Here is a 20,058-nt window from a genome sequence, read left to right on the forward strand (position 1 = left end):
ACACTGATTCACTTCTCCTTTGAGGCTGATGCCAGCAAGGCTGGTCTAACCCTCCCGACTTGCCCAGTGGTGTCTCAGGATCATCGGTAAGAAGGCGTGGGCCCTGTGTTTATTTGTGATTATTCTCTCTCTCCTCCCTCTCCTTCCTGACATGGTTTCTATGGAGACAAGGGTCCCTTAGCAATTCTTTTGCCAGAGCTGCTCATCCCGTCATCGAGATCTGTCTTTGCCATCCTGACAGGTTGCTGTGGCGATGTTGTCACCTGGCTAGGAGCAGGGGCCCCTGGCCTAAGCTGCTGTGGTTGCCATGGAGATAGCTCTTAGCTAGAGAGAAGGGAGGGTGGCAGGCCCTCATCGTGCTCAGCGGCAGCACTGTTGCCCAGCTGGGCTGGGGCTCAAGAACGTAACACCAGCCTCCCCTCATCTAGTGTCATTGCTCCTTCCTGTGTTTTAGGCACAAAGCCTTTATCAGTGTTGACATGATTTCTTATAATATAGCCTCTGTGTCTGAGTGCTCACTCTGTACCAGGCACTGCACCAAGCATTTCACATGCGTCATCGTGCTGTTTAACTCTCATAATAGTCTCCCAATGTACTTAGTATTGTCCCCATTTTATAGATAGGACTCTTTTATGGGGATAATTATTTTATTGAGATATAATTCACATGCCATAATATTCACCATTTGAAAGCGTACGATTCAACTGTTTTTAGTATATTCATGATGTTGTGCAACCATCACCACTAATTCCAAAATATTTTCATCACTCCAGAGAAAAATCCCTTAGCAGTTATTCCCCATTCCCCACCCCTCCAGCCCCTGGCAACCACTTATCTACTTTCTGTCTCTATAAATGTGCCCATTCTGGACGTTTCCCAATACGTGGTCTTTTGTGACTGGCTTCTTTCACTCAGCATGATGTTTTCAAGCTTCATCCAGGTTGTATCATGTATCAATTCCTTTTTATGGCTGAGTAATATTCCATTGTAAGGATATACCACATTTTGTTAATCCATTCATCAGCTGATAAACATATGGTTTGTTTCTACTTTTTGGCTATCGTGAATAATGCTGCTGTGAACAGTCACATGTAAGTTTTTGTGTGAACATATGTTTTCCGTTCTCCTGGGAGCAGAATTGCTGGGTATAGATGAGACTGTTAAGGGTCACGTGGTTGGGGTAAGACAAAGATGGGATTCAAACCAGGACTCTATGTTTCCCAAACCCACATTAACTTTTATGGTGATGCCCCTGCCTCCTCGCCCCAGCCAGGGGCCTTCCTAAGACCCTGTTGTATTTCAGAACCTCTGGAGAGGCTGCTCACATGAATGAGTACCCCTTCTCTGGCACAGGTTTCTCATCCTGATTTCCTGGCGAGCCTGGTGGTGGAGTAGGAAGAGAGCTAACTGCCTGAGTTCTAACCCTGGTTTATGTGGTTCAGGATAAGCGGGAACTTGGAGCCCCAGCTTCCTGGGTTTGAATCTTGGCTTTGCACATCACCTAACACCAGTCCCCAACTTCTTCATTTATAAAATGGGAATAATAATCCCTACTTCCCTGAAGTGTTTGGGAGGTTTAAATGAGACAAACAGGTAAAATTCTTAGCATGGAATAAGGGCTTGGCAAATAGCCATTATCATTACCATCACAACCATGAAGATTGCTGTGGGGCTGGAGAAGCATTTACCTTAATTAAATATATGCATTTCTGCTGCCTGTCACGTGGGACACTCCCATAGAGCTGCCAGGCGCCCTTGGAAGGAGCAGCTACATTGCAATTCAATGCCTGCAGTTGGCAGAGGCTTTCCCTGTGGTTTTTGACTGCGGCTCGTGTCTAAACCACTCTTTGTTTTCCCCCACCAAGTGGTCTCACCCGACCAGAAACCACACAGCCTCCCTGTCTAGCTGTTTCAACTGATCTGGAGGATGACTGCCTCTGTCTTGGAGGTGCACCCTCCACCCCCAGACCACCTAAAGTAACTGTGTATGCATAGCACAGTGTGTATTTCCTGTCAGGCCTTTTCCAAACATCCCCTCCAAATTAGGTAAAAATCTCCCCAGCTGTTTCTGCAGAAGGTGCATTTTATTCCTGGGAGGGCTGTGGAGTGGCAGCGTGGAAGGTGTTAGCGGGCAGAGGGCCCCTTCAGAGCTGTGCTCAGGCTGGAGGAGGCAGTGGCGTGGATTTAACAGAGTCCTGGAGAAGAAGGACAAGGGAGGACATAGTTTATGCTCCTACTAGGAGCCGTTAGGCCAGGATGCTTAACGAGGCACCTGCTCAAAGGCGGCCTTGTGAGTAGCTGGGGGGGTGGGGACCCCTGCTGCAGGCCAGGCTAGAGTGTGCCCCTGGGGCTGGGTCACCTCCCTGGGCCTGTGGTTGGCATTCCTGTTGGTGCCCTGGTGCCGCCCCACCCCATCCCGCCTTGCCCAGGCTCAGTGCCAGAACATCTGCCTCTTGGGCAGGGACTGGCTCCACTCCTGGGGGCTCCACAAAGGCACTCTGACAGCCTTTGGCTCCCTGTGAGGGCCGCTGCAGCCCCCAGGCTGCCGGGCCAGCTGCTGTCTGCAGAGGGAAGAAGGTCTTGTGCTCTCTGAGCCTGCCTTGTTTTCCCTCCAGACCACAGAGCAGTACAGGAGCCAGAATGGCTTAAATGGGAGAGGGACTGGTCAGGTCCAGTCAGAAAAGGCTGAAACCCCTCTTGCCCTGAAAAGATTTGCCTTCCAGGCCCCTCTCTTCTGTCAAGCACCATCTCTTTCTGATGAAGTTCAAGCCACTCAGTGCTCACCCTCACCTGCCTGCCTTGTACCTTCTCTGCCTGTTGGAAAGGTGTTCTTGGGGAAAGCGCGTTTAAGAAACATTTTATTGTGACTTCTCCCTGTGGCCCTCCCAGGTAGTACTGCTTAGTAGAGAAAGACTATTGTTTGCCCTCAAGTCGATACCGACTCATGGTGACCCCATATGAGAAACAGAAAGATTAGAAAATACAAATAAACCATAAGAAAAAGAGAATCACCTGTAATCCAACATCCAGAGGGAATGACGACTTGTGATGGGGGGATGGTGGGCATATGTGTGTATGCTTCCAGTATTTTTTTCTATTTATACGTATAAGAAACCAAAAACCAAACCTGTTGCCGTCAAGCTGATTCTGACTCATAGTGACCCTATAGGACAGAGTAGAGCTGCCCCATAGGATTTCCACGGAGCGGCTAGTGGATCCAAACTGCCGACCTTTTGGTTAGCAGCCGAGCTCTTAACCCCTGTCTCACCAGGGTTTCGTGTTTATTCATATATATGTATTAAAATATGTACCTATATATGTATTTCTTTTAAAGTAAAAAAGCAATATAAGCTCAGTAAATCAAAAATATTACCACAAAAGCACATAAATGCATGCCTAGTATACATTTAAGGAAGTCTATACCAGGTTACACTGGTTACCTCTGGCAGGAGAACTGGGTGGTATAGATTTTTCACTTTGAAATTTGAGCCATTCAAAAACTAAATAGACGCCTTGACAGGGAACACAACAGAGAGTCCCTGAAGGAGCAGGAGAAAAGAGTAGTGCAGAACTCAAATTCACGTAAAAAGACCAGACTTAATGGTCTGACTGAGACAGAGGAACCCCCGAAGACATGCCCCCTGGACTCTCTGTTAACCCAGAACTAAAACCATTCCCGAAGCCAACTCTTCAGACAAAGATTAGACTGGACTATAAAACATAAAATAATACTCATGAAGAGTGTGCTTCTTAGTTCAGGTAGATACGCGAGACTAAATGGGCAGCTCCTGTCCGGAGTTGGGATGAGAAGGCAGAGAGGGACAGGAGCTGGTTGAATGGACATGGGAAACCCCTGGTGGAAAGGGAGAGTGTGCTGTCACATTATAGGGATTGCAACTAGAGTCACATAACAATGTGTGTATAAATTTTTGTATGAGAAATTAACTTGAGCGGTAGACTTTCACCTAAAGCACAACAAATAAAAAATAAATAAAATAAATAGAAATGATGAAAGCTACACATAAAATAAAAGAATAAAGTCCCCACTACCACCTCTTCCCTCATGTCTTCTCCAACCCATGACTAGCAATTTGGTTTGCACTTTTCGAAGTCTTTATGCTGATATAATACGTATTTCTGTTTATCTTTTTATTTATTTTTAAAAATATTATATTGTATATACTGTTTCTGTAATGTACAGAGAGTAATATAGCAGGAATATAGAAGTTTTAAAAGATGCTGGATCTTTTTGGTATTTCTTCTGCTTAAGGAGCCCTAATGGTGCTGTGGTTAAGAGCTACAGCTGCTGACCAAAAGGTCGGCAGTTCGAATCCACCAAGCTGCTCCTTGGAAATCCTATTGGGCAGTTCTACTCTGTCCTGTAGGGTTGCTGTGAGTCAGAATTGACTTGATGGCAACGGGTTTGGTTTTTTTTTTATTTTTTTAAGGTGCTTATAAAGGAGCCTTGGTGGCACAGTGGTTAAGCACCCAGCTGCTAATTTCACCAGTCACTCTGCGGAAGAAAGATGTGGCAGTTGGCTTCCATGAAGATTACAGCCTTGGAAACCCTCTGGGGCAGTTCTGCTCTGTCACACTGGGTCACTATGAGTCGGAACCGACTCATGGCAATGGGCGTCTCAGTTAAACTCTTAATAAACCTCTCTATTTTAACTTGAAATAGCATTCAAGTTTCTCTCTAGAACACGAGTTTGGTTTTTGTTTGTTAAGGTGCTTATAAGAAGCCCTGGAAGCATAGTGGTTAAGTGTTTGGCTGCTAACTGAAAGGTCAGCAGTTCAAACCCACCAGCTGTTCCATGGGAGAAAGATGTGGCAATCTGCTTCCATAAAGATTACAGCCTTCCATAAAAGATTACCCCTTTTAGTGTACAGTTCTGTGAGTTTTGACAGATATACACAATTGTGTAATTACTGCCACAACCAAGATACAGAACAGTTTCATCTCACCCCAGAATTCCCCGGTGCCCATTTGTAGTCTACCCCTCTTGGCGACCACTTATCTGTTTTCTGTTCGTATAGTTTTGCCTTTTCCAAAATGTCATATAAATGAAATCATACAGTGTATAGCCTTTTGACTCCAGTTTCTTTAAAAAAAAGATTACAGCCTAGTAAACCCTATGGGGAAGTTGTACTTTGTCCTATAGGGTCATCCACTATGAGCTGGAATTGACTCCATGGCAACTGGTTAAGGTGCTTATTATAAAAATCAAAACTCTCAGAATTAAATAAACACGGGAAGGAAAGAGTCTAAAACAGCACCATGTACTTCAGTATTTTAAACACAGAGCCATACTAGAAGGAACCGCAGTAGATATCAGCAGTGGTCATCTTTAGGAGGGGTAGATGGATGGGTGAGGGTGTCAGAAGCGGTGTAATTAAACAAATTTAAAAATAAAAGAAAAATATCTGCAGGCCTATGTTCCTCCTCCAAAAAAAAAGGGAGGGGTGCAAGTTTCCTGTATTCTCATTCTTAACAGCCTGGTATATAGATCTTTTCCTCTATGCATATATTCATATACACCCCCCCAAATTTTTATAAAAATAGTAACATGCTTTATTGAGATATAATTCACATACCATAAAATTCACTCTTTTAAAGTGTACAATTAAGTGGTTGTGCAACCATCATCACTATCTAATTCCAGAGCATTTTCAGCACCCCAGAATGAAACTTGTACCCATTAATTCACTCCCCATTACCCCCTCACTCCAGCCCCTGGCAACCACTAATCTGCTTTCTGTCTCCATGGATTTGCCTATTCTGGACATTTCGTATAAATGGAATCGTACAATATGTGACCTTTTGTGTCTGGCTTCTTTCACTTAGCATAATGTTTTTGGGGTTCATCCATGTTGTAGCAAGTGTCAGTACTTCATTCTTTTCTATGGCCAAATAATAATTCATTGTTGGATATACCATATTTTGTTTATCCATTCATCAGTTGTGGACATTTGGGTTGTAGGTTTTGTTTTTCGGATTACTTCTTTCCCTTAACAAAGTGTTTTAGAGACTTTCCCCCGTCAGTGAGTCTCACTGTCCCTCAATCCTTTTTAATGACTTTACATTGTCTCATTTGTGTATATGTAATGTGACCCCTCAGTGCCTTTAGAGAACCCTGGCTCCCCTTGTTGTGTGTTACTCCACTTCTCTCCTCCAAGAAGTCCTAGCACCATGGACTACAGTGCTTGAAGGGGCTATGGTCACCTAATCAATTGCCTACTTTTATAGAGGATAAAATGAAATTTCAGGGAGAGGAAGGGGTTCTCCCAGGACTATAAACTCAGTGTTGAGGGGTCGCCAGAGTTCAACTCCAAGCTTAGGCCACATCCTCTCCCATTCACTTTTGTGATACGCGGGCCCAAATCTGCAAGCCTGACCATCTGACCCCTGTGCCCTTCCCTACCTCACCTCTCCGTATTGAGAGTGATAATGTGTGGATCTCCTTCTGAGCACCCCTACTGGGACCCATGTGTTGATATTTGTCTATTGCCTCCCGGCTCTTGTGGGAAGATTTTTTTGATCTCCTACCTCCATTCCTTTCTCCTTCCTTCCTGCTTTGGAAAGACCCCATCTCAACCCTTTTCAAGTACTGTCTCCCTGCCCTTGGCCCACAATATCTGAAATATCAGCCTCTGCCTTCCTGTCTCTCTCATTTGCATTTCAAAAGGTCTCTTTAGGATTAGATTGGACTTTGAGATATACTTAAGAACCCATCTGATATTCCTCACCCTGGCTCAGTGTTTCTCAACCTTAGCTGCATATTAGAATCACCCGAAGCTATTTAAAAATAAAGATGCCTGGGACCTACCCCAGATCAGTTATATCAGAATCTCTGGGAGTGAGGCCTTGGACATAGTATTATTTTTTTTTTAAGTTCCCCGGGTAATTCTGTTGTGCCCCCAGGTTGAGAACCACTGTGCTAGCTGCACTCTGGCCCTCATCAAAGGACTCACATTTTCTTCCCCTAAGTTTTTGGAACTAGGTAAGAACTATGTTAACAGCTGGTCCCAAGTCAGCCGTTTTGCCATGGGACCTTAAACAAGTCCCTGCCTCTGTCTGCTTCAGTGAAATGAGGGTGGGGTTAGGGTGTGGGAGGTGGATTAGATTAGTGGTTCTAACCTTCAGGGATGGGGTGAGAGAGGTGAAGGGCGTAGAAGGGCACGTATCCAAATCACCTGGGGAGCATATTTAAGACTGTACTTGAAAATTCAAAAGCAGCATAAGTGTGGTTTCATATAACACCACACCCCCTCTCATGGGAAGAAGTGCATTTGATTGAATAACATTTTAACAGTGAGAAACTTCAGTAATGATTGTAAAATTTCTTTGCCTGGTTCCTTATATTTTGGAAGGCAAATGGGAATTGCGAGTAAATGGATTTTCAAACATTCATTTGATTCCAAAATGAATTTGGATGAGGAGTGCCTGAGTGCTCTCAAAGCTGCCTGGCATTGGAGAATAAATACCCTAGTGTTAGAGTGTTGAGCCCTTTCTCTGTGAAGGTGATTGTACCCAGTGATGATGCATACCCAATTCTTATAGTTTTATTTTTTAATTATTTTATAATGCAAAATTTTAAACATATGCAAAAATAAAGAGAATAGCAGTCATATGCCAGTAAATTCTGAACAGCCAGTCGTAGGGTACAAATAGTGCTGCTTTGTAGTGTTTGTTGATTTCCATGGTGTAAATACTCCTACCATGGTTGATGTCAAGCTAATAATGTGAAGTCACTAGACTCTGAATTGGGAAGAGGTGCACAACTGGTTTTCTTGATCTAAATCACTCCACTTGATAACATAACAAATTTCCTGTACCCATGAACCAGGTTCAACAATTATCTGCTCTGGGTCAATCTTGTTTCATCTATACCCCCACCCATTAACCCTTGCCCCCAAATTATTTAGAAGCAAATGCCAGCCATATCATTTCATCAGTAAACACTTCCGTTTGTATCTAGAGGATAAGGATTCTTCTTTTAAAAATGCAATCGCAGTACCATTATCACATCTAAAAACAATTAACAATATTTCTCCATGATATCAAACATCCAGTCAGAATTCAGATTTACCTGATTGCATGTTTTTCTGTAATAGTTTGTTAAAATCGGAATCCAAATGAGATTCATACGATACAATTAATTGATATGTTTCCTAATTCTCTTAGGATCTATACATTCCCCTTCTCTTTCTCTCCCTTTTTTTTTCCCAAAGAAGAAGAAATGGGGTCTTTTGTTCTGTAGACTGTCCTTGAATCTGGGTTTAGCTGATTGCATCTCCATGATGTTGCTTAACATGTTCCTCTGTCTCCTGTATTTTCTGTGAATTGGTAGTTAGATCTGGAAGCTTGATTAAGCTCAGATTTAAAAAATTTTTTGGTCAAGGCTACATAATGGGTGGTGTTTAATGTCTGGTTGTCTTCTTGTTGTATTATCATCTAAGGATGATCATAAAATGGTGACTCCCAATCCTGTCATTTCTTTTTCATTTATTAACTGAAATACTTCTGCAAAGAGAAATATCCTCTCATCAACTGTTTACCCTGAGGTGCAGTCATATAGGAAAACAGGATAAATACTTCATTCTTCCCCTTTATTTATAGCTTTAAAAATAATGAATTGGTTCCTAGGAATATATCCTAGAGAAATAAGAGTCATCACTCAAATAGACATATGCACACCTATGTTCATGGCAGCATTGTTCACAATAGCAAAAAGATGGAAACATCCTAGATGCTCATCAACAGATGAATGGATAAACAAACTATGGTACATACACACAATGGAGTACTATGCAACAAGAAAGAACAATGATGAATCTGTGAAGCATCTCAACATGGATGAAACTGGAGGACATTATGCTGAGTGAAATGAGTCAAATCACAAAAGGACAAATATTGTATGAGACCTCTATTGTAAAAACCCATGAAAAAGTTTACACACAAAAAGTGACAATCTTTGTTGGTTACCAGGGATGGGAGGGGTGGGGAGGAAATACTAAATAGGCAATAGATAAGTGGTATTTTTGGTGAAGGGTGAGGTAGTACACAATACTGGGGAAACCAGCACAACTTGTACAAGCAAAGGTCATGGAAGCTCCATAGACACATCCAAACTCCCTGAGGGACTGAATTGCTGGGCGGAGGGCTGTGTGGATCATGGTCTTGGGGAACATCTAGCTCAATTGGCATAACACAGTTTATAAAGACAATGTTCTACATTCTACCTTGGTGAGTAGTGTCTAGGGTCTTAAATGCCTGTGAGCAGCCATCTAAGATACTCCACTGGTCTCACCCCTTCGGGAGCAAGGGAGAATAAAGAGGACAGGATACAAGGAAAAGATTAGTCCAAAGGACTAATGGACCACAGCTACCAAGGCCTCCAACAGACTGAATCCAGTACAGCTAGATGGTGCCCGGCTACCACCACTGACTGCTCTGACCAGGATCACAACAGAGGGTTCTGGACAGAACTGGAGAAGGACGTAGAACAAAACTCTAACACACACACAAGAAGACCAGATTTACTGGCCTAAAGGAGACTGGAGAAACCCCGAGAGTATGGAGAAACCCCGAGAGTATGGCCCCCGGACACCCTTTTAGCTCAGTGGTAAAGTCACTTCCGAGGTTCACTGTTCAGCCGGCGATTGGACAGCCCCATAAAACGAAACAGGACTAATGAGGCACAGCAGTCCAGGGACAAGGGCTAGAAGGCAGAAGGGGACAGGAAAGCTGGTGATAGGGAACCAAAGGTTGAGTAAGAACAGTGTTTATGTGTAGTGAGGTTGTTAACCATTGTCATAGGGCAACGTGTACTGTTTAATAAGAAACTATTTTATTCTGTAAACCTTCACCTAAAGTGAGAATAGCAGCACAATTGGAAGAGTGTAGTCGATATCACTGAACTATGCATGTAGAAAATTTTGAAATGGTGTATCTTTGCCTATGTATATTTTCACCAAAAAAAACAAGGTCAAAAAGGGAGAGGTTTGACATTTTGAGGGGTTGTTAACCAACGTCATAAAACAATATGTGTACTGACTGTTTAATGAGAAACTATTTGTTCTGTAAACCTTCACCTGAAGTACAATAAAAAATAAATAAATAATGAATTGGTTCCTTAGCATCATTCAAAGATGACCAATGGGTATATTTTGTTTGTTTTTCAAATATCATAAACTCACGGATTTAAAGATTTGATGTGTTTTTCTTTTTTCCTTTTTATTCTCAGGTTATTCCATTTTTGGCCAGTGGAATCCTATTCAAGTTGGCCCCTGAGTCTTTTTGAGACAAACTTAGTAGTCTTTGATAATTTCCATGCTTTCTGTTACAACAAAATGTTCCAGAGTTATCCTTAATATTTCTTACCCCGACTCAAAATCAGCCATTTTTCCAAGGAGCCCTGGTTCCTCCTATTGGGAAATGGTATTTAGAGACCACAATCTGGGCACTGCAGGTTCTAATTACCGCTAGTTTTTTTCTAGGTCTTTCCCATTGTCAGAATTGGGATTTTTTTTTTTTTTTAAGGTAAAATACAACGTGAATTCACACTGATACTTCCAATTCAAATTCAAGCCTACAGTGTTTTTAACTTAACCTCACCTATCATGTGTACACTGTCTTTTAAGCTGAAACATTTGCCAACATGATTTAGTCATTTGATTTATCCCATACCTCATATACAACATTCTCAGAATAAAAATACCAATACTTCCATGAAAGTTCACATTGTATTTTATCCTGAAAAAAAAAGACAGAGAGAGAAAAAAAAAAAAATATATATATATATATATATATATATATATACTTACTGAGAGTGGTTTAAGATTAATTTGCTAGTTTCTTTATCTTTAGGGTATATCTCATTAGGTATGTATAGTTTACTGGTTATAAAGTCGCTTGAAATAATTCCGCTCAATGTGGTTATGCCATGAACTGAATACACAGTCATTTGTTTCATTTTATTTTCAATTTGTAGGAATTGATTTTTAGAACATTTTAATTTTGTTCTAAAATTTTGTACAAATTTACCTGACTCTTCATTCAAATATATAAAAGAAGACATGGTCAAAGAGGTCTAGCTCATGCTCCTGTCCCCTCTACCCTATTTCCTTCTTCCCCATGTTTCTGTTGGGTGCTGTTGAATCGAATCCACCTCATAGTGACCCCATGTGACAGTGTAGAACTTCCCCATAGGGTTTCCTTGCTATAATCTTTACAGAAGTAGATCACCAGGTCTTTCTCCCTTGGAGCCGCTGGGTGGGTTAGTACTGCCAACCTTTTGGTTGGCAGCCAAGCGCTTAGCCATTGCGCCACCAGTGCTCCTTTATTGTTTGAAAAATACAAAAAGTTTCGTATTTCCCATTCCCCACTTAGATAAATGGTAGATACATGTTTTTACCCACCTTGCTTTTTTTTTACTTAATATATCCTGGAAGCACTCCATAGTAGTCACTAGAGATATTTCTTTTTACTCTTCTGTTCCACTGTGTGAACACGCTGTATTGTTTTCCACCAGTGCCCTATTGATGAACTTTTGGGTTGTTTCCAGTCCTTTGTTACTGCAGATAGTGCTGCATTGAATAGCTTTGTGCATACATCTATTTGTATTTTTGCCAGTGTATCTTTGGGATAGATTCCTAGAAGTGAGATTACTGAGTCAAAGGGTACATGCATTTATAATTTTGCTAGATATTGCCAAATTCCCCTCCATAAGGGCTTGTCAATTTTTGCCAGCCATATATAAGTGTTCCTATTTCCCTGTGACTTCACCCGTACAATATGCTGTCAGATGTTGGGAGTTTTGCCAATCTGAGAGGTGAGAAATGGTATCTCAGTGTAGTTTCAATTTGCATTTGTCTCTTCTGAGTGGGGTTGAACATCTTCATATGGTTAAGAGCCGTTTGCATTTTCTTTTCTTGTGAACTGTTTTTCATATCTCCAGCCCATTTTTCTATAGATTTGTTGACCTTTTTATTCTCTATTTTGTGAAACTCTTTACATATTTAGGTTGTTAACCCTTTGTCAGTGTTATAAATTACAAATATTTTTCCCCAGTTTGTCATTTATCTTTTTACTTTTCTTACAGGTTTTTTTTTTTTTAAGATTGGAATTTACTTACACAAACAAATGTATAGATTTTTTTTCCCCCTCCTTATTGCTTCTGGATGTTTTAGTCCTGATTATTGTTATAGCCTTATTTTGCTTTAATCTGCCTGGAAACTTTGACAGTTCAGTTATTTATGATCAGTCCCTCATGATCATTGCTAAGCCTCCTGTGTAATTATGATTTGTTGCGCCCGTATTCATTTTGTTTCTTAGTATTCATTCTAAATTAAATTTCCCTTCAGAATGTCAGTTTTATGAGGACAAGATTTCCTGGGAAAGAGACTCTGAGATGATTTGCATTCAGGTTCATGAAAGAGTCTGCTTAGGAATAACACCATCAGGAAGTGAGGCAGAGGGAGAAGTTGAGCTACAGCACAGTTACATCAACAGCCTCAGTGGTTTTTATGGGGAGCTCTGGAGCTGGGATGGCCTTTAGAGTTGTCTTAAAGCAAGGTGGCATTGACTAGTCATTGGATGTGGTCTACATCTGAGGAGGCCACATGACCTTTGACAAGGTGGCTTTCCTCTGCCAAGGGCCATCACTGGGAAGAGGGACTTAGCTGGGAGATCTTAGCTGGGAGAATGAATGCCTCAGTCCAGAAGGAGGGAGTCTGGGCAAGGCACCACAGAATCTTCCACAGATGCCTGTCTGTCTTGTTCACTGCTATGTTCTGTGTTCTCCAATCTAACTAAGCCTGGCACATAGTAGGTGCCCAGGAAATATTTGATGAATGACTAAAGACAGACAAAAAACAGAAACCCAGATTTCTGGGTCTTGGCCCAGGCCACCTGGATCACAAGGTGAGGGTAGAGAGGGAGGGGAGGAACCCTGGGCAGGTATGTTTAGAATCATCTCCTCAAGTGCTTCTGACCTGTCCCCTAGTTGTAGCCCACTGGGTGGTCTCGAGGACCCTTCCACCTCAGCAGCTGGTGCTGGTCAAGGCCAGGACACGACTGGGGTAGGGTGGGGAGTGGGACCCTCAGTGTCACCCTTGGCACTGTGACTACTCTTTGGATGTTGTGTTGCCCTTGCAAGCTTTCAGTTCTTAACTTTTTTTTTATATCTCCCTTCAGCATTCCTTGAAGAAAAGAGGAACTCGCTCTCTGGGGAAGACAGACAAGAAGCCTTCCGTACAGGTACTTCCCAGCACCCCCTGCGCCCCCAGGGTAGCCCCCCAGGCAAGTTTTTGTCTGAAGGCCTAAGACCTAACTCCAAGTGGCCCAGTGAGTCTCCAGAGGTGACCTCACCCCCAGCTTCTACCCTGTCCTCTCCTTGCCTTGCTACCCTCTTTACTTCCCAGAACCACCCTGAGCCCACGGTTCTCCTCCCACAACAGCAAGCCGACTTTCCGGACAGCACAGCAGTTAAGTCTGGAGGTCTGGAGTTGGAGAGCCAGGTTTGAATATTGGCTCTGCCATTTGGTTGTTACCATGTGATTGGGGCAAGCCACTTTACTTTTCTGGCCTGTTTCCTTACCTGTCAAAAGGGGCCATGATTCCTATCTTGTGGGCTTGTTGTAAGAACTAGATAAAGTTCTGTATGTAGCACAGGCCAGGCATGGAGTAATGCTAGCTTCTAGTGGTACTGATAAGAACAACTAAACACCTGCATTGTCAGGAAGCCAGGAACTTTCCATACACTATCTCATTTAATCCTGTCTACAGCTCCGTGAAGGGAGTATTAGTGCCCATTTTACAGATGAGGAAACTAGAGTAGTAACGTTAGTAACAGCAGTTTCTCTTCAACCTGGCTGAATGTTACCTGCTCCAGGAAGCCCTCCTAGACCCCTCCAGACTATGTGTGGGGCTCCATCCTTGCTGCAATATCAACTTCCCCCTCTCTGCTTCCCCTGTGGACCCCTGGCTCCTTGGTAGCTGGGGCTGGTTCATCCCTGTGTCCCCAGCACATAGCGTTCCCCAAATGCTGTGGCTGGTACTGAGCCTCCCAACACTAACCTAACTGGGTCGTATCTGTCCCTGCCCCATGGGGCCCCAGGAGGACAGTGCAGACCTGAAGTGCCAGCTGCATTTTGCAAAGGAGGAGTCAGCCCTCATGTGCAAGAAGCTCACCAAGCTAGCCAAGGAGAACGACAGCATGAAGGAGGAGCTGCTCAAGTACCGCTCGCTGTACGGCGACCTGGACAGTGCCCTGTCCGCCGAGGAGCTGGCCAACGCCCCCCACTCACGCGAGACTGAGCTGAAGGTGCATCTGAAGCTGGTGGAGGAGGAGGCCAACCTGCTGAGTCGCCGCATCGTGGAGCTGGAGGTGGAGAACCGAGGGCTGCGAGCCGAGATGGATGACATGAAGGATCATGGTGGCAGCTGCGGGGGGCCGGAGGCACGCTTGGCTTTCCCCGTGCTGGGTGGCAGTGAGTGCGGGGAGAGTTTCGCAGAGCTGCGGCGGCACCTGCAGTTTGTGGAGGAGGAGGCAGAGCTGCTGCGGCGCTCCTCAGCTGAGCTTGAGGACCAGAACAAGCTGCTGTTGAATGAACTGGCCAAGTACCGCACAGAGCACGAACTGGATGTAACGCTGTCAGAGGACAGCTGCTCCGTGCTCAGTGAGCCCTCGCAGGAGGAGCTGGCAGCTGCCAAGCTGCAGATCGGTGAGCTCAGCGGCAAGGTCAAGAAGCTGCAGTACGAGAACCGTGTGCTCCTGTCCAACCTCCAGCGCTGTGATCTTGCGTCCTGCCAGAGCACGCTGCCAATGCTGGAGATGGACGCCGAGGCTGGGGACTCGGCCCAGTGTGTTCCCCCTCCTCTTGGTGAGGCACATGAGTCCCATGCTGCCCGGCTCTGCAGAGCCAGGGAGGCCGAGGCGCTGCCTGGGCTGAGGGAGCAGGCCGCCCTGGTCAGCAAGGCCATCGACGTCCTGGTGGCTGATGCCAATGGCTTCTCGGCTGGCCTCCGGCTGTGCCTGGACAATGAACGTGCTGACTTTCGGCTGCACGAGGCCCCTGACAACAGCGAGGGCCCCAGGGATACCAAGCTCATCCATGCCATCTTGGTGCGGCTGAGCATGCTCCAGCAGGAACTCAATGCCTTCACACGGAAGGCGGACACTGTCCTAGGGAGCTCTGGAAAGGAGCAGTCAGAACCCTTCTCGTCGCTGCCTGCCTTGGGCTCCCAGGGTCCCTCCAAGGAGATTCTCCTGGCCAAAGACCTCAGCTCAGACTTCCAGGTAAGGTGTCCTAGTCACAGGCCCTGTTACTCTCTGTTACGTAAACTTGTTATTGGTACATAACAGTCTTAGTTATCTAGTGTTGCTATAACAGAAATACCACAAGTGGATGGCTTTAACAAACGGAAATTTATTCTGTCACAGTTTAGGAGGCTAAAAGTCTGAACTCAGGCCACCGGCTCCAGGGGAAGACTTTTTCTCTCTGTCTGCTCTGGGGGAAGGTTCTTGTCATTAATCTTCCGCTGGTCTAGGAGCTTCTCAGCAAAAGGACCCCAGGTCCAAAGGATGAGCTCTGCTCCTGGCTCTTCTTGCTTGGTAGTACTGAGGTCCCTTTCCTCTCTGCTCGCTTCTCTCTGTTATATCTCAAAAGTGATTGACTCAAGATACAACCTAATCCCATAGATTGTGTCCTGCCTCATTAACATAACTGTCTCTAATCCTGCCTCATTAACGTCATAGAAGTTAGGATTTACAACACATAGGTAATTACATCAGATCACAAAATGGAGGACAACCACACAATACTGGGAATCATGGCCTAGCCAAATTGACACACATTTTTGGGGGACACAGTTCAATCCATAAGAGTAAGAGAAATGCACAGATCACAAATGTGCAGCTTAATGAATTTTCCCAAGGTGAACACACTCGTGTAATCATCACAGAGAACAAGAAATAGAACATGACCCCAGAAGGCCCCCTTATATCCCATTCTAGTCATTAACCTTGTTCCTAAGGATAACCCCTCCTTCATTTAGTTTTTTTCTGGTTTTGAACTTGATATAAATTGAATCATACAGTACAAACTTCTTTCACTAGCATTCTGTTGGTTGTTGCATGTAGCAATAGTTCATTTTTTCTCGTTGCTCGACACGATCCCACTGAGGGAGCATACCCCAATTCACTTATGCATTCTACTGTTAATAGATCTTGGGGTTGATTCCAAGGCCCTGTCTTTTTTACCAGGTGCCCTTTCTTCTTTTCTTATCTTTTTTTTTTATAATTTTGTATTTTAAAACAAGTATTTTTTTAAAAAGTTTTGGTCAGGCCTTGTGAAAAGGCGAGAAACCCAGGCTTCTAAAAGTAATGAACTTCCAGCCTTGATGCCCATAAAATATGATGTAGAAAAACTAAAACGGCAAATATACTCGTCAAAAAAAAAAAAATTATTACAAAACTAATATGTAAACAGTCAAAGGATTTCAGTAGTACCTGAGGTAAAAAGATGAAAGCCTTCTCCCCACTGCTTCCTGCTCCCTGAGGTACTACCATTAACAATCTGGAGCACTGCTGTCCATTACGGCAGCTGCTAGCCACATGTGGCTGCTTAAGTTTAAGTTAATAAAAATTAAATACAATTGAAAATTCAGTTCCTTGTTGCAGCAGCCACATTTCAAGTGCTCAGTAGCCACGTGTCTAGTGGCTTCCGTTTTGGACCGCCGAGATATAGAGCATTTTCATTATAACAGCTTGCCCCTCTCAATCTTTGTCTACGTATACACTCATATTTTTTTCCCTCCGAATTGTTTTATGTTATACCTACTATTACTACATAACTTATTTTTCTCATGTAAAGTATCTATTTGTTCATTTATTTTTTTATGCTGTATTGTTGTTCATACATTTTTGTGTTTGGTGCTAGAGTTACCATGGTAAGCAAAAAGATAGGATTCCTGCCCCCATGGCACATCCTGATGAGTGGGGAAGATAGGTGTTAACTGAAATATCATGCCAATGAATGTGAAGTTGCAAACTGAGATAAGGGATCTGAAATAAGGTTTTCTGAACAAGGAACTTGACCTAGGCCCCAGGGTCAGGGAAGTCCTCTGATTTAAGCTGAGATCAGAGGAAGGATTAGCAGGGGAAGAGTGTTCTAAGCAGAGGGAACAGCCCATACAAAGACGTCATGATCACAGGGAGCATGACATGTCCAAGGAACTGGGAGGAGTGAGGTTGGCCTGCAGAGAGAATCAGGGAGATTTGATCTTCATCCTAAGAGCAATGTGAGGGTCTTTCCGCATCTGTACAGAGAGATTTAGCTCTTTCTTTTTGACAACTGCACAGTGTAGCTGTGCCATGATTTCTTTAAGCCCTGCCCTGTTGATCTGGCTTGATCTTGCTTTCTTAATCAAGCAAATTGCCCCATGTTGGGTCACCCTTTTGGTTCTTCTTGTGGGAGGAGTGAGCTGGGGCCAACACACACAGTAGGGCAATTAGAGCTGGCTGAGAATGTTTGTGCACAAGCCAGATATTTATGAAATCGATGTTTTCACCAACCACTTATCCAGTCATTCATCCTTTCAACAAACATTAATTGAGTGGCTGCGGTACCCCCCACCAGGGCCAGGTCTGGGCTGCAGAGCCTCAGGTAATGGTCACAGCCTCTTGTGGAACACAGAGGTCTGGGGCAAGGGCACGTTTCTGGCATCCTTTGGACTTCTCTCCATGGTTACCGTTGGTCTCTTCTGCTTGTGCCTCTGGGTGCAGCCGCCTGACTTCAGGGACTTGCCGGAATGGGAGCCCAGAATCCGAGAGGCCTTCCGCACTGGCGACTTGGACTCCAAGCCTGACCCTAGCCGGAACTTCAGGCCTTACCGAGCTGAAGACAGTGATTCCTATGCCTCTGAGGTGGGCCTAGACCTGAGCAAGCGGGGATGGGAGGATGGCTAGGAGAAGGGGGGATGGGTAGGAGAAGGGTGGCTGGGGCCTTCTAAAAGCAAGTATGGTCAATGGAGAATTTTAGCTGGTGATGATAGGGGTTTTGAGTATTCCATTTGGTTCTAAGCTTCCTGGCAAGCAGGGCAAAAAGGGAAACAAGGAAGTTTAGGCCATTGTCATGGCCTGATCAAAGGAAGCTTATAAACTCATCTGAAGAAATTGAGTCTTTTTTTTCTACATTAAATGCCACTGGGAATTTTATAATTTATGTCATTTAATGGAACCATTGATTTATGTAACAGAAGGCAACAGTCTATACAGTCAGGCTGTCTGCATTCATACTGTGGATCCACCATTTACTGGCTCTGAGACCTTAGGTAAGCCATTTCATCTCTCTGATCCTCAATTTTCTCACCTGTAAAATGAAAGTGATTCCTCCTAGGATTGTTGAAAGGATTAAATACACAAAAAGCCTTAGCTTAAGGGCTGGTCCCTGTTAGGTCAAGATGAGGGTGGTAATGATGACATGCCACCAGGACTCAGGGAACCTAAGTTCAAGTTTTGGTTTTAGCAGTGTGGCTGCGTGACCTCGAGCTTGTTCCTGCTCTCCAGACACAGCTTCCCTATCTGTAATGTAGAAGGGTTAGGGTGGTTGATGGCTGTAGAATCATTAGGATTCTCTGGACCTTGAGGAATTTTGAGTGGTTCTGAGCCCCTCACAAGCCTACTAAGCCCCTCCTCAACTCTTTGTAATGAAAAGGCCCCAGTGGGCTGGGTGGGGCCTCCCTGACACTCCTGAACCATGGAGAGCCCTGTGTGTGCCCCAGCCTGAGCACCCTTTTCTTCTGAGCATCCCTGGAAAAGCAACTCCATGCTCCTGGGAAAGCTGGCCTGCAACTGTGCAGGGATAGATGCTCCCTTGGAGCTGGTAGATCAAACTCTCTAAGTGAGGTGGTTGAGCTTCTCAGCAGCCATGGCAAAAAGTGGGGGGGGGGAGATTCTTAGTTCTCATTTTCTGAGAAAAGGAAATAGGCCAGCTCATCTGCAGAGAAAATAATTTCCTACAGACATTTATTCAGTTATTGTTTCCTTCAATCACTTTTTACTGAACACTTAAAATTTACTAGGCACTGTGTTAGGCACTGAGTTCAAGGAGGATATAAGAGATAATAGATAGTACCTAGGCCCTGCAAGGATTTTGAATACAAAGCTGGTATTCAGGATATATCTCAAGTCAGTGTACCCTCAATTTGCCAGATTATCACATTATTGACCACATAGTAAATATTCAGGAGCCCTGGTGGCATAACTGTTAAGCACTGGGCTGTCTACCAAAAGGCTGGTGGTTCAAACCCATCCAGTGGCTCTGCAGGAAAAAAGACCTAGTGATTTGCTCCTGTAAAGTTTACAGCCTAGAAAACCCTAAGGGGCAGTTTTACTCTGTCACGTGGGGTCACTGTGAGTTGGAATCGACTCAGTGGCATCTAACAACAGCAAGTATTTATTTTCTTTCACAGAGGCACATCTTGCCATGCCTAGGAAGATTTTGTAAAGTAGTTGGGGCTGATATTTCCTTTATTTTTTCCTGCTTAATATGACAGCACATTTTCCTCTATTACCAGAAATACTTAAAAAAAATTTTTAGTGAAGTATCACATACATACAGAAAAGCACTCATATTGTAATTGCACAGCTCAGTTGTGAAAATAACCCTCACAAACTGAATACTCTTACGTAGTCAGCACCCAGAGCAATAGACAGAGCATGACCTGCCCCCAAAAGCCTCCCTTGTGTCCCCTTCCAGTCACTATCTTGACTTCTAACAAAATAGTTGTTTTGCCTGCTTTAGCTACAAATACTTTCAAACACCATTTCCCCTGAAAATGTAGTATTGTCTTTTTCTTAAGAACTTATTTCATAGCCATTATAAACAACAAATAACAACAACAAAATCCCTGAGCAGCATTGCATAAAGGTAAAAAGAAGAAAGACAAGATCATCACATAGTTAACTATTTATTACATTTTGGGTGTCTGTGTGTGTGTCTGTGTCCTTTATACATTTTTCTATTGAGGCATACTTTCTTTTTTTTTATAGT

At 43.8% G+C, this 20,058-nt stretch overlaps 1 protein-coding gene across 1 annotated transcript in view; it reads left to right on the forward strand.

The window, feature by feature from the left end:
* MTCL2 (microtubule crosslinking factor 2) overlaps window positions 1-20,058 on the forward strand; it is a 55,861-nt gene that overhangs the window by 9,249 nt on the left and 26,554 nt on the right. The window contains exons 3-5 of the mRNA XM_023741988.1: window positions 13,199-13,261; window positions 14,121-15,302; window positions 17,790-17,930. Of these exons, the coding sequence (XP_023597756.1) occupies window positions 13,199-13,261; window positions 14,121-15,302; window positions 17,790-17,930 (1,386 nt within the window). The remainder of the gene's footprint in view (window positions 1-13,198; window positions 13,262-14,120; window positions 15,303-17,789; window positions 17,931-20,058) is intronic.

This window comes from Trichechus manatus, unplaced genomic scaffold, assembly GCF_000243295.1.
Source record: "Trichechus manatus latirostris isolate Lorelei unplaced genomic scaffold, TriManLat1.0 scaffold00008, whole genome shotgun sequence".
NCBI classification, from domain to species: Eukaryota; Metazoa; Chordata; class Mammalia; order Sirenia; family Trichechidae; genus Trichechus; species Trichechus manatus.